At 39.1% G+C, this 15,483-nt stretch overlaps 1 protein-coding gene across 1 annotated transcript in view; it reads right to left on the bottom strand.

Moving 5' to 3' along the window:
* Window positions 1–15,483, bottom strand: part of drp2 (dystrophin related protein 2) — a 387,952-nt gene that overhangs the window by 81,514 nt on the left and 290,955 nt on the right. Inside the window, exons 8-9 of the mRNA XM_047353123.1 lie at window positions 6,519–6,665; window positions 2,220–2,298 (exon numbers count right to left, since the gene is read on the bottom strand). Coding sequence (XP_047209079.1) covers window positions 2,220–2,298; window positions 6,519–6,665 — 226 coding nt within the window. The remainder of the gene's footprint in view (window positions 1–2,219; window positions 2,299–6,518; window positions 6,666–15,483) is intronic.

Raw genomic sequence — 15,483 nt, 5'->3', positions numbered from 1 at the left:
TAAGCAAAGTCAATGTATTTTATTCAGATGTTAATAATTTGAATATTGTATCTCCAAATAATATATTACGTTCACATTTTAGGGCCTAATAAACATGTTAATGGACAAGGCAAATGAAAACACATCATCTAGAGAGGAGCCGTGGGCCTAAATAACTAAAGTACATCCAAATAAACCAGTGGCAACTAGGCATGAGCTTATATGAAAGTATAATAGGCTGATGAAAAATACCCCTGCTTCACTAAAATTTATAACATTATCACTTTTATTTTAAACAGAAAAGCAAACAATATTCATGCTACTGCAGAATAATTTAGCATTATTATTATTATTATTATTATAATAAGATTATTTGTACTATACAGGGGTTGGACAATGAAACTGGAACACCTGTCATTTTAGTGTGGGAGGTTTCATGGCTAAATTGGACCAGCCTGGTAGCCAGTCTTCATTGATTGCACATTGCACCAGTAAGAGCAGAGTGTGAAGGTTCAATTAGCAGGGTAAGCAAGTCTTTGTGATGTATCAAGAGCCACGGTATCCAGGGTAATGTCAGGATACCACCAAGAACTGTCCGTCGGGAGCTCCACAGGGTCAATAGACACGGCCGGGCTGCTATAGCCAAACCTTTGGTCACTCATGCCAATGCCAAACGTCGCTTTCAATGGTGCAAGGAGCGTAAATCTTGGGCTGTGGACAATGTGAAACATGTATTGTTCTCTGATGAGTCCACCTTTACTGTTTTCCCCACATCCGGGAGAGTTACGTTGTGGAGAAGCTCCAAAGAAGCGTACCACCCAGACTGTTGCATGCCCAGAGTGAAGCATGGGGGTGGATCAGTGATGGTTTGGGCTGCCATATCATGGCATTCCCTTGGCCCAATACTTGTGCTAGATGGGCGCGTCACTGCCAAGGACTACCGAACCATTCTTGAGGACCATGTGCATCCAATGGTTCAAACATTGTATCCTGAAGGCGGTGCCGTGTATCAGGATGACAATGCACCAATACACACAGCAAGACTGGTGAAAGACTGGTTTGATGAACATGAAAGTGAAGTTGAACATCTCCCATGGCCTGCACAGTCACCAGATCTAAATATTATTGAGCCACCTCGGGGTGTTTTGGAGGAGCGAGTCAGGAAACGTTTTCCTCCACCAGTATCACGTAGTGACCTGGCCACTGTCCTGCAAGAAGAATGGCTTAAAATCCCTCTGACCACTGTGCAGGACTTGTATATGTCATTCCCAAGACGAATTGACGCTGTATTGGCCGCAAAAGGAGGCCCTACACCATACTAATAAATTATTGTGGTCTAAAACCAGGTGTTTCAGTTTCATTGTCCAACCCCTGTCTATTCCTGCTGTTATGATTTTGATACACATACAGACTTAAGGACAGTGTGAGAACACAGATAAGTGGGTTCATGGTTCTTTTATTTAAAATCAGAGTTACAGACTTAAAGAACTAGCAGTTTACTGATTTAATTAGCTTCTTTCATCTTGAAACTGTTTAAGACTCAAGAATGTAATTCTATTGCAGCCACCAGCAGTGCGACTAAGTCCAGTCCTCGCAAGCTACAATCCTGCAACGTTCAGATGCATCCCTGCTCCAACACACCTGAATCAAATGGCTGAATTCCCTCATTATCATTCAGATTTGTAAAAGCCCTAGTGACAAGCCGTTCATTTGATTCAGGTGTATTGGAGAAGGGACGCATCCGGAAAACTGAAGTTGGGCACCTCTGCTTTAATCCATCGTTCAAGCCAGTAAGTGAAATCAAATTTAGCGTTTCTGTCAGTTTGAGACATTAAATGAGAATTTGTGCATGCACTGGAACTGCACCACATCAACAACAATGTTTTAAAAAAACCTTGGTATACCTTGATACCGGTAACAGCCCCATGTCTGGTGGCAACTCTGAACTCTGAACACAAGCAGATGTTTCCACCTCAGATTGACACACAAAGAATTCCTTCAACATAGAGCTTTTACACTTAATTTTCAATTTAAATCAGATCCCTGCTGCTTTACCACAGAACAGCAGGTAGAGGAGAAAATTTAAAAATGTGGATCTCTGATCAAATTAGCCTCTCCCTCCAACACACACACACATGCATGCATGCATCTACTTTCTTTGAGGTGGTGCCTTGGCACAGGATTGCACAGACAGTTGAAACACAAGCCATCAACTTCAAATAGCAGAGGAGGACTCTTACTGGAGAGGAAGTGCTGCGATCCAGGGCCAAAGTCTCTGTGTGCATCCTGGAGCTGCTTCAGCCGCTCTTCTATGGAGCCCTGAGGACACACAAGTTAAATCAAAGAGAATCCTGCTGCTCGTCACTCCCTATCACAAGCCCCCACAATAGGAAACCAAACACACATCCAGGCTACTTGCACCTCCTCCATCAGTTAACAGCTGTATGCAAATTTAGAATTATTATTTTTTTTTTCCTCTGACGCTCCAGCTCCTGAAAGACTGTGAAAATATGTGAGGAGCAGCAGGTAGAAAATAAAGACAGAAATTAGGAGATTGTTTATTATATGAAAACGAAGACAGGCAGCAGAATCAGTGTGGTTGGGAGCTGCATGCAAACAACTTTTAAATCAAAGAAAATAAAGGAGTTCACAATATTGCGTCAATAACCACAGTGAATGAGTTGACAGAATAAAGTCTGACGTAGCTACGGTAAAAAAAATAAATACAAAAGTTTAATATTTGGTAAGTTTCCCACTAAATGGAATTTTGCTGGTCTAATCCTGGTTTATTTAAAAGGATTGGATTTGGCCCATGAATACATGTAAGCTAGATGTTGAAATGCCTCCACAAACAATGGAAGGTGAATCCACTAACTGACTTTAAAAGGCAGATAAAGATAGAGGGAGAAAAAGATAAAGATTAAGGAGACAAAGTTTATTTTGGCATGCATCTACAACCCCACTAGAATATTCTAAAATCCAATCTCGAGACTGATTTAAATAGTTTTAGACTAATAGAGAACACTGTCATTGTGCCGGGGGGATGTTGCTGCCAACTTTGCTGTGTTCTACAATTTATTTGCTGTACACGCAATTTGGGCTGCCATAAGGAAGACAAATGACCAAATTACCCATGAACAGCAAATATTGGCAGATCAAATTTGGAAATGGATTTCTGCTAGGGTCAAACAAACCAAAATAAACAGAGCTGAATCTGTTACTGGAATTAAACATTTAATATTTCAATTAAGATAGAACTGAGATCAAACACAAAGGTTTCTTCATTGTGCTTCTATTGGAAGTGCACATACAAAATGATCTCATATGTCTTAATATTTCTATTCCAAACTCTTTGTTTAGGCTTTTCTTTGGACTTTAGTTGCTTTTGCACTCATTTATGAATTCAGGGATCATACTGTATGTTTTGATCTTAAAAAATTAGACACGTGGTAAAGCAGAAGACAAAAAAGAAGTGTTAGGCCTAAATGAAACTACTTGATATGAAGAGTTTCTGAAAGTCGTGTTTTTAAGAAGGCTTTTTTCAAATAACTCTTTGTGAATCATTTTGCTGGTGCTTAAATTTAAATTAAATATTTCAGTGTAACTGTATTATCTTTGGTATTTTGTAGGATCAACTAAAAACATCTGAGCAAATGTTTCAAGGAACTGTTGAAGCATCATGAGGACATCTGGGAGCATTCTCTTGCTTACTTACAAACAATGTTAATCATCTAGCTGTGGAGATATTTAAGGCTGAACCAAAGTAGGCTGAGCAACTGACAGCAAAACACTTCGTAGACCGCCTTCTTTAAGACAGTTTCAACTAATAGGACAATATTTTCTTAAGATCTACAGAAAAAAATTCACAAAACACTAGCATGTCGCTGCTCCTGGCTGTGAGGCTTACAAAGGCTTCAAACATGCAGTGACTCTGTTATTTTGTTTTCTCTAAGATAACTGTATCAATCTGAGCCACAAATGCCATTTGAAAGCAGAAAAAGTCAGGATGCAAACTGCGTAGTGGATAATAATTTCTAAGAACTATTCAAGAGGCTCTAAATGATTATGTTCTGAAAAGAGAGACAAAGAGAGGAAAAAAATGTGCTGGCTGACATTTCAGGTGTTGAAAAATGATGTCATGAAGGTTATCTAATGGGAACAGGATGTTTTAACATCAGGTGAAAGCTGAGTGGGTTTTATTGTGCTTGTAGGAGCAGAGACAGTTTGCTGATGGTGGATGCAGCTGATGCTTGAAAAGCACTGCAGTTTGCCCTGGTAGTGCATCTATACATTCAGCTCAGCACTGAGGGGAGAGGAAGCTCACTTTAATGTTTTAAAGGCTTTCAAAGGTAAGTGCGTCAGATTCAATAAACTATTGCCCTCAATGTGTAAGTGCACATGTTCAACCAGATATTTCCACGGCAAGTATCCGATTTTACCACTTCATGCAGGTATTCTATTGTTCAGATCTATGAAGTGTTACGTTTGGGGAAGCCTGAGGTTATTCCAGCTTTATGATATGCAATATCCTCCTGCAGCTTGGTGTTCAAAGATGAGTGTGTTGTTATACTTATCATAAATAGCTCCAGTGAAACTGTGTGGATTTGAAAAACAATACAATTATAAGTAAAAAATAAAATAAAATTACTGCATAAGTGCATTCTCTGTCATGATTTCCAGCACAATGAACCAAAGCCTCATCTTGGGATTTCATTTTAGAGAGTTTATATGAAAATTCCCAAATTTCTACTTCATATGTTTCAAAGCAGGACTTAAAGAAGTGAACATGCTTGCTTTTAAACGCTTCCTAATATTACCATCGTATTACACAATAGATGAACCCCAAAGCAGAAGAGCTCAACCATATAAACTATTAAAGATATGTGAAGAGTGCAAAACATTTGTCTTTTTTGTTCCTTTTTCATCAGCTGTCTGCATTAACATATAGAAAACATGTTCCTTTTTCATCAGCTGTCTGCATTAACATATAGAAAACATGTTCCTTTTTCATCAGCTATCTGCATTAACATATAGAAAACATGTTCCTTTTTCATCAGCTGTCTGCATTAACATTTAGAAAACATATAAGTGGCGTAAATTGAAATATTTTATAGCAGCATTAATTACAGTACCTAAGAGAAAAAATTAAAGGTGATAACATTTAGTATGTTTATCGTATTTCAGAGTCTACGTCCTTTTCTGTCCTTTTCTCTCACATTATGTCATGTTACAAGCAGAAATGTTTATACAACTGATGCTGTTTTTTATTTGATTGAAAAGTTACACCCGGCCCAAGAAAGCACATTTAAAACAGAAACATTGCAAAGGCAGTTCTCTTGTTGGAAGGTTGGTTATCAGGTTCTGAGAATGAAAATCTTCTACTCCAAGAGGTTCATGGATCAATTCTCAAAGGTATTAACAGGTGCTAAATATGTGTAAACCTAAGTTTCAATGTGCGTGTATTTCTAAAACAAGAGGCAAAGGCAGATCTGCGATAAAATAGCTCTACAAGGCAAATCGAGTCTTACTGCACTGATGCAGTTTGGCCACATTTAAATCAGGCATCCTGTAGGAGAAAGTCTGCTTGTGTGTCTTTGTATCTGTGTGTATCTGTTTATTACAGCCAGAGTAAATACAATTGAATTCTCAGACACGCGCTGTTTAAGTCATGCAAACTGCTTGAAAAATACCATCTGCTGAAATCTAAAGGTAACTTTGAGAAAGGAGAAGAAAATGGGAAAAAGCAACCTGCTTTACTGCTGACTTTACAAAAACAGGGCAGGAGGTGGCGAGCACTTACCCAGCACCCAGCAATAGAAGCCAAAGACACTTTTCTCATTTATTAAGAGAAATTACCACAATTTAATAAATGCTTTTTATCTATAAATAAATCAGTTCAAAGCATGAAACTTTCCTTTTGTCTTTTATATAACCTGTATTTCTGTATTAGAAAAATCTTTAGCACTTATTTCCATTCCAAATGTAGTTCCTCACTAATCCAGTCACATGTTGTTCTTAGGGTTTTGAGCAATGCCTCATCAGCTCAGTCAGGAACTCTTGGTGAGGGAAATATTTTCGCTTTGATCACATCTACACCTGCTGTGTTTGTGGCTGCAGTGAGGGCACCTGCAACATGATGGAAACATTGGTACAAATTGCTTGCATCTCCGGGACATGATGGGCTAGTTATGTGGAGCCTGCATTGGAAAATGGGACTAAAAAAAGATAGTACATGCAAAACATTTACAAAACTGGAGCAGATTACACTGCTTTGTTAATTCCCTCCAGAAGGTAGGGATTAGGTGACAGGGTTGAAAGACTGTGATTTAGAAAGGGATTCTTCAGACGAAAGCAAGAAGACCGTTCAGGACCACAACAAATAATTTAACTAATTAACATGAACTGTTGTGTGTCCATAGGCACCTTTATAGCCCCAGATATTACATGCTTATTTACACCCTCACATCCATGGATAACTCCAGGAAGAACTGCTGCTGGCAGCAACAAACAGAAAGCACAAACCTGCCAATAAACTCTACCTGAAGCACTTTCCATCTGCTGTTGAGATGCTCCAGGGCACGGGCATTCTCCATCGACAAATGGACATCAGAGATCGCCAGCTGGTGAGCTAACTCATTGACCTGCTTCATGCCCTCCTTCACCTGTGAGAGTTCCTCCTTGAATAACTGAAGGAGCCAGACAGAGAAGAAAAACAGAGGCAGAGAGCAGTGGATGGTGAACAGAGGAGCAAATGAAGCCTTAATAATTATTAATGCAAATGTCAGAAATTTGGAGACAATTCCACTCAGCTTACACTTGACTGATTAAAGGAAATAATTTTAAATTGTCAGCATTTGTCTCCGTTAAGACAAATGTTTCGACAGTAACAGTGTGCTTACATCTGGAAAACGAAGCAAAAGTATGTGTAATGGTACTGACTACCCCTGGCATTTACCTATTCGTGGGTAAATAATACAGGAAATAAATTGGATTTGAAAACAAAGCAGAATATGTCATACAAAAGTAATGAAGATAAAACAGACAGTTCATTAACTTGTCTGTATATATTTTACAACAGCTAAACTAAGTTACACTACAGGAAAAAAAAAATTAATTCCAATTTTTGCTCGTTGCAATGTACTGTCACTAAAGTAAATGTTTCTAAGGGGGGCAGAGGAAAAACCTCCAACCAAAACTAAAACTCAGAAGGTGCAGAAAAGGTGAATAGAATGACAGACATTATTGGTTCAAACCTTCCCTGACTTTTAGCCAAGAATCAAGGTTTGGCTGTAATCTTTTCAAAGTGTTCTTATCAATATTTCTTCAGGCTTTGTGAAGGTCTTTCAAAGTTTTTCTTCAATATTTTGAGGACTTTGGCTGCTGTTCAAAAAGATAATTGCATCTGAAAGTCATTACTTTAAGAAATGGGGAAAAATCCAGCTAAGATTTGACATAAGAACCTGAGCACCACCCTAGTTGAAAAAGTGCTGTTTTATCTCTGGTTTCTGGTGAGGACTCCGGCTGCAATGTTTTGTATAAGTGGTGGATGATTTATAACCATCACCTCAGATTTATTATCATTCAACAACAAGATGTTCAGAGACATCTGGGCCTTGATGTCTGCGAGATAGGAGATTGGATCATTTATTACAGCGAGGTCAGAGGGATTTAGGGGTAAATAAATTTGAGTCATCTGCATAAACGTGAGAGGAGATGTTGTGATTGTGGATGACCCGACCAAGTGTTAACATCTAAATACAGAATAATAACTTCCAAACTCATAAATCCTCAAGAACAGTTAATCAAAACCACATTGAAGGACTACAAGTAGGTCTGACCGTTTTAAACCAAAATATACAGAAGTCAGGGATGACTACAGACTTTTACACAATACATTATTTTTTAAACAATATATAACTGAAAATGATTGTCAATAATGCAAAACACTATTTAGGTCTCATCTACATGAGGTAAAAACTTGAATCACCACCAAATACATTCCTAATCTGGTTTCAGATTTGAGATAAACTAGAACTGCATCGGGTTCCAAGCCCCTCCCAGCAACTTAGCTATGGAGGAAGAAGGCGAGGGGAAAGACGCACCGCCAAGAAAGATACTGAACATGAAGCAGTCAAACATTCAAATTAAAATGTTTGCAAACACTGGATCAACATAATAATATAGTCTTAATTAAAACATGAATAAACATTTACTATTTACAATAACTCAACAAAACTCAGTTCTTTGTAGCCGAATTTCTAAACCCAAACCTATTTACGAACCCTATTTGTCGGGGAAGGACTGTGGGTCGGACCAAAGCGCAGACAAGAGCTCGGTAGCCGCATCATAGTTACTTCCTTGTTTATTCATAAAAGTCCAAAAGGAAACAAAACACACTGCATGGATGAAACAAGGACTAGATCAAAACTTGCGCAAACCTGCAGGTACTCATAGCAAGGCATAGCATAGTCGAAGCATAGGTATCCAAAGCGTAGCATAAACGAAGCATGAACAAAGCATAGACATAGAAACGTAGCATAAACGAAGCATAGACATCACCGACATAGAAACAAGGAACCAGCGAGGAACTAAACAAACAGAACAACTAATATACACAGAGCACAGAGAGGGGAACAAAAGGCAGGTAATCAAAGAAACAGGGAACAGGTGTGACAAGGAACAGGTGAAACAAATACAAAGGCTGAGGATGGGTGAAAGGACTAAAACAGAAAACACAAACTAAGCAAGAGAATAAATCAGAGGAGGAAATAAAGAACTAGAATAACTATGAACTAAAGTCAACAGAGAAACTAGAGGGGAACATAGAAACAATAACTTAAGAAATAAACAAAGAGCCATAAGGAGAATCAAAATTACAAAATAAACCAACAAGTCCAAAATGTCACTCCATGACACTATTGCTAACATTACAAAGATCACATTTAGTTTTGCAATCTGTAAAAACAGAATATACAAGATTAATAAGGTTCTTTTGTAATGCTAAAATGCTTGTATTTAATGCAATCTCAAACCTCACATATATCCATAAAAAAAATCAAGTAATTGAAGTTGAAAATGCATTAATCATGTAATAAAGGTGATGTTTTAATCCTATTTGAGGCAATAACATTTTATTTAAAAAAATAAATTGAATTGTTTCTTGCATTTTCTCTTTCATATATATCTTAAGTTGCTGCACCAACACAAAAATTGTTATTCGATTAATCATCAGGACAATCGATAGAATACTCAATTACTAAAATAATTGTTCACAACAGCCCTAAATTCAACATTTTATTTTTATCTCACTCAATGATTCTTGCCCTGTCGCACTCACTCCCATCATGATGAAGTTCTTTGAGAGAGTTCTTTCATCTCCAAACTCCCCCCCCTCTCACTTGATCCACTCCAGTTTGTTTACTCTATAGAGGATGCTGCTTCCTCCACACCCCACCTGAACCTGGAACATCTGGAGAAGAATAATACCCATGTGCGAATGTTTCTGGTCTTCAGCTCGGCATTCAACACAATCGTCCCCAAGGACTTGGTGAGAAGACTGGCCCCCCTTGGACTCAACACCCCTCTGTGCAACTAGCTGCTGGATTTACAGACCTTTACAGACAGATCCCAGTCTGTAAGGGTTGGCAAAAACACCTCCAACGTCATCTTTCTCAGCACCGGCTCCCTCTAGGGCTGTGTGCTAAGCCCACTGCTCTTCACCCTGATGACCCAGGACTGCCGTGCCAGTTCAGAACCAACCATTTCATTAAGTATGCGAACGACACGACAGTGGTGGGTCTCATCAGGAATAACAACGAACTGGCCTACAGAGAGGAGGTGAAACACACCTGGTGTGAAACAAACAATCTAATCCTGAATGCCAACAAAACAAAAGAGATTGTTGTTGATTTCAGGAAAAATCAACCAAGCCACACCCCCACCTGGAGTGGGTCAGCAGCATCAAATTCTTGGGGGTGCAGATCACGGATATCTTGACCTGGTTCCTCCACACCTCTGCTCTTGTGAAGAGAGCACAGCAGAGTCTACACTTCTTGAGATGTTTGAGAAGAGCAAACCTCTCCGCTCCCACCTTCACACCCTTCTACAGAGGGACAATAGAGAGCATACTGACCAGCTGCATCTCTGTCTGGTGTGGGGCCGGCAACGCCTCAGACTGAAAATGTGTAGAAACAGTGGTGAGGACAGCCGAAAAATAAAATCATTGGGAGAGAGCTTCCTTCCATCAGTGACACTGCTCGCAAACGCGGCCCGACCAGGGCTCAGACAATTACAAAAGACTCCTCCGAACCCCACCATGGACTGTTTTCCCTGCTGCCTTCTGGCAAAAAAGGTACAGAAGCTTCAAATGCAGAACAACCAGATTCTGCAATAGTTTCATCCCCCACATTATAAGACAAAATTCCCAATAATCCCCCCTCCCATACATACACTAGTCACTTTACATGGTCACTGTGAACTCTGTTACAATTCATCCAGCTGCTACAGGTACTTCCACTATTCATATTGCCCTACATATACTTTTCTCTCTGTACATAATTTTCTAACCTATTCATTATTTGCCACATTACTTCCCATTGTTGCATATGTTTATATTTATACTGTTGTGCTTTTACTTGTTTCCTATGTTTTTATTGGGAGCCTAGCAAACAAAATCTTGTTCAAATGTACATTAGGAATTTGCAGTTGAATGACAAGAAAGGTCTAAAAAAGCCTAAAGTCGAATTCCCATTTTAAGAGTGAACAGAGCATTTTATGCAAATTTCATAAAATCACTATGCCTCAAAATTTTCTAAATATCCCCAATTAACCATGTCTATAACTGCAATGATATGCATTGTGTAACTCACTACGAGGCTGGGGACCTAACTGCGGCCAAGTGTATAAGGCAACCAGAAGTAGGTTCGGCTATTGAGCTTGTGTGTGTGAATGAGACATCAAAAGACAGAAATTAAGTTCAAAATGTTTGTATTGAACTTATTATTAGGAGTCAAATGATTAAAGCATATATAATAAGGAGATATTCAATAATATTACAGTAATGATGAACTGATTACTGCAAAGGTGTCTTCACAGGTCTGCCTAAAAAGTCGATCCTCACTAAAACTAAGTAAGTGGAGCACATCCCAGTTCTAAAGTCCTTGCAATGGCTACCCGTATCTCAGAGAATAAACTTTAAAATACTTCTGTTAGTCTATAAATCACTGAATGGCTTAGCACCAAAATACATTACAGACTTGTTGTCAGTGTATCAACCACCCAGACCTCTCAGGTCTTCTGGCTCAAATCTACTCTGCATACCCAGAACCAGAACCAAACATGGAGAAGCAGCCTTTAGTTCTTATGCTCCGCTAATCTGGAATAAACGCCCAGAAAACTGTAAAAGCGCTGAAACCCTGAGTTGCTTTAAATCAAGATTAAAAACGTATTTGTTAAAAGTTAGTCTATAAATCACTGAAAGCTTAGCACATTACAGACTTGTTGTTCCATATGTTCCTGGCAGAGCACTTCGTTCTCGGACTGCAGGTTTGCTGGTGGTTCCTGGAGTGTCTGGAGGTGGAGTGGGAGGCGGATCCTTTAGTTATCAGGCTCCTCTCCTGTGGAACCAGCTCCCAGTTTTAGTCCGTGAGGCAGACACCCTGTCTACTTTTAAGGTTAGGCTTTAAACTTTCCTTTTTGATAAAGCTTATAGTTAGAGTGGCTTAGGTTATCCTGAGCTATCTCTGTAGTTATGCTGCTATAGGCTTAGGCTGCTGGATGACATAATGACCACTTTCACTCTCTGCTACATTCTCTTATTACTCTTCAGTTTTGCATTATTTGCTGTTATTTCAGCTTTTAACTTTATTTTCTCTCTTTTCACTTCCTAGAAGATGCACCTGGCCTGATTCTGTGTCTGTGCCTGTGACATCTTCCTGTAGGGGGGCATCGGCCAACCTTCTGCTGCTAACAAATGCTCAACCCCTACTGGTGACCCACTTGGCCTTGTCTTCGGTGTTTGACCCTGTTTTTCTCCTATACATGGCTATTGACTGAGCTTTGGCTGTGACTAACTGTATGTGCTCTTTTTTGTACTCAGCTTGAGAACTGGCTTAGAGTTCATCTTTCTTTCTTTCCTAGATGAAGCTACTGGAGGAGCTGCATCCATTAACATTTTATATTTCCTTCCCTAAGAGAGTACTACCGGATCAGCGCTGTTCTGTTCTGTTTATGTCTGTGCTCTGTTCTCTCGGACCCCCAGTCGGTCGTGGCAGATGGCCGCTCACACTGAGCCTGGTTCTGCTGGAGGTTTCTTCCTGTTAAAGGGGAGTTTTTCCTCTCCATTGTCGCTGCATGCATGCTCAGTATGAGGGATTGCTGTGGAGTCGGTGCCAGTGACTGTCCACTGTTGCTTCATGCCCATCCAGGAGGAGTGAATGCTGCAAGTCACTGACTGGATGCAATCTGCTAGGTTCTTAGATAGAAAACCGTTTTAACCAATTTTAATGGATGACCAAATCTGACTGCACTGTTTGATAGTTGGGAATTGGTTGAAGTGTATGTGACTGACTTGGGATCTGTATGATTCGATTGAATTGACTTTGTAAAGTGCCTTGAGATGAAATGTGTTGTGAATAGGCACTATATAAATAAAACTGAATTGAATTTAACCAAACACGGAGAAGCATCTTTTAGTTCATATGCTCCACTAATCTGGAATAAACACCCAGAAAACTATAAAAGCGCTGAAACCGAGTTGCTTCAAATGAAGATTAAAAGGTTATTTGTTAAGAGTGGCCTTTGACTGTGCTATCTAAACATTATTATTAGTAATGTTTTCAGTCCAACTTAGATCAGCGTCCTTTCTGCTCTATTACCATAATTTAATTTAATTTCAATTCAATTTTATTTATATAGCACCAATTAACAACATGTCATTTCAAGGCACTTTACAAAGTCAATTCAATCGAATCATACAGATTCCAAGTCAGATACATACATTTGAATTAATCCTAACTATCAAACAGTGCAGTCAGATTCTGTTATTTACTCAAATTGGATAAAAAAAATTTCTGTCTAAGGAAACCCAGCAGATTCCATCCAGTCAGTGACTTGCAGCATTCACTCCTCTTGGATGAGCATGTAGAGACAGTGGACAGTCACTGGCGTTGACTTTGCAGCAATCCCTCATACTGAGCATGCATGTTGCGACAGCGGAGAGGAAAAACTCCCTTTTAACAGGAAGAAACCTCCAGCAGAACCAGAACCAGGCTCAGTGTGAGCACCCATATGCCCAACCCACTGGGGGTTTGAGAGAACAGAGCAGAGACACAAAAAACAGAAGCACTGATCCAGGAGTACTCTCTATGGAAAAGTAAAATGTTAATGGATGTAGCTGCTTTAGTGGTTTCAACTTGGAAAGAAAGACAGATTAAGTCTGAGCCAGTTTTTAAGTTTAGAGCATGAAAGAGAGCACATTCAGTTAGTTACAGTAGAGCTCAGTCATTAGCTATGTCTATGAGAAAGATAGGGTTAAACACTGAAAGACAGGGCCACGTGGATCATTGGTAGAAGATGAGCATTTGTTGGCAGCAGAAGATTGCCCCCCCCTCTCAGGAAGGTGTCACAGGTAGACATGGAGTCAGGCCACGTGTAGCTTCTAGGAAGAGAAAAGAGAGAGAACATAAGGTTAAAAGCTGAAATAACAGCAAATAATGCAAAATTAGAGAGTAGTGTGAGAATGTAGCAGAGAGTGAAAGTGGTCATTATGTCCTCCAGCAGCCTAAGCCTATAGCAGCATAACTACAGAGATAGCTCAGGATAACCTAAACCACTCTAACTATAAGCTTTATCAAAAAGGAAAGTTTAAAGCCTAGCCTTAAAAATAGACAGGGTGTCTGCCTCACGGACCAAAACCGGGAGCTGGTTCCACAGGAGAGGAGCCTGATAACTAAAGGATCTGCCTCCCATTCTACTTCTAGAGACTCTAGGAACCACCAGTAAACCTGCAGTCTGAGAACGAAGTGCTCTGTTAGGAACATATGGAACAATCAGATCTCTGATGTATGATGAAGCTAGATCACTAAGAGCTTTACAATGAGGAAAATAACACCCTGCGAAGTTCACAAGTTCTCCACTTAGAAATCATGGAGGGGTCAGAAATTTTGATCTTAGGTGCATGTCCACTGTGAGAGACATAATCTAAAAAACAAAATCCAGAAATCACAATGTATGATTTTTTTAATAATTCATTTGTGTGTTACTGCTGTAAATAAGTATTTGAACACCTGCCAATCAGCAAATATTCTGGCCCTCAAAGACCTGTTAGTCCACCTCAAAAGGTTCACCTCCACTCCACTTATTATTCTAAATTAGAAGCACCTGTTTGAGGCCGTTAGGTGCATAAAGACACCTGTCCACCCCACACAATCAGTAAGACTAACTACTAACATGGATAAGACCAAAGAGCTGTCCAAAGTGGACTGAGTTCATGATTCCCTTTGACAGTATTTGGACATTACAACAATTCCTTAAAAATACATAGTTTGTCATAAAAATTTATATATATTATTATTATTATTATTATATATACCATTCTCATTTAAACCTGGGTATATCTACAATAATATATATTGTTTATAACGTCCCTAAATGTAATAGTCCTTGAACAAAAAAATGAAAAGGCTTTGTTTATACATTAACAACCTATAATAAACCGAATTTAAAATATTCATTAAAGATCCATATTTCATCAGAAAATTCCCAAAATATTCTTAGATCTCCGTGACTACAGAAGAAACAATATAACTGTTTATTCAAGTGCCTAAATTAATTACATTTTCAACCAAAAATAGTTAACTGTCATATCCATAGTACTTAGCCAAATTAAAAAATTTATATAAAATATATGGTATTTCATAAAATTCCCTAAATATCCACAGAAAACCATATCTATATGTGGAATGCTATACATTGTTTGTCATGTCTCTAATTTTAATGATTGTTTTAAAATAAATTGTTAAATATCATTTCAACGATATTAGTAATAATGACCAAAATTTTAAAATTCATGTAAAATCCATACTTTGTCAGACAAATCTCAAAATATTCAAAATAGCCTCAGTTTCCTGTTCTTAGCTGACAGGAGTGGCACCCGGTGTAGTCTTCTGCTGCTGTAGCCCATCCGCCTGAAGGTTCGACGTGTTGTGCGTTCAGAGATGCTCTTCTGCATGCCTTGGTTGTAACGAGTGGTTATTTGAGTTGCTATTGCCTTTCTATCAGCTCGAACCAGTCTGGCCATTCTCTGACCTCTGGCATCAACAAGGCATTTCTGTCCACAGAACTGCCGCTCACTGGATATATTTGGTCTTCTTTGGACCATTCTCTGTAAACCCTAGAGTTGGTAGTGCGTGAAAATCCCAGTAGATCAGCAGTTTCTGAAATACTCAGACCAGCCCGTCTGGCACCAACAACCATGTCACGTTCAAAGTCACTTAAATCACCTTT

Source organism: Girardinichthys multiradiatus, chromosome 23 (assembly GCF_021462225.1).
Source record: "Girardinichthys multiradiatus isolate DD_20200921_A chromosome 23, DD_fGirMul_XY1, whole genome shotgun sequence".
NCBI classification, from domain to species: Eukaryota; Metazoa; Chordata; class Actinopteri; order Cyprinodontiformes; family Goodeidae; genus Girardinichthys; species Girardinichthys multiradiatus.
Note: the sequence above shows the minus strand (reverse complement) of the source record. Positions and strands in the feature narration are given on the sequence as shown.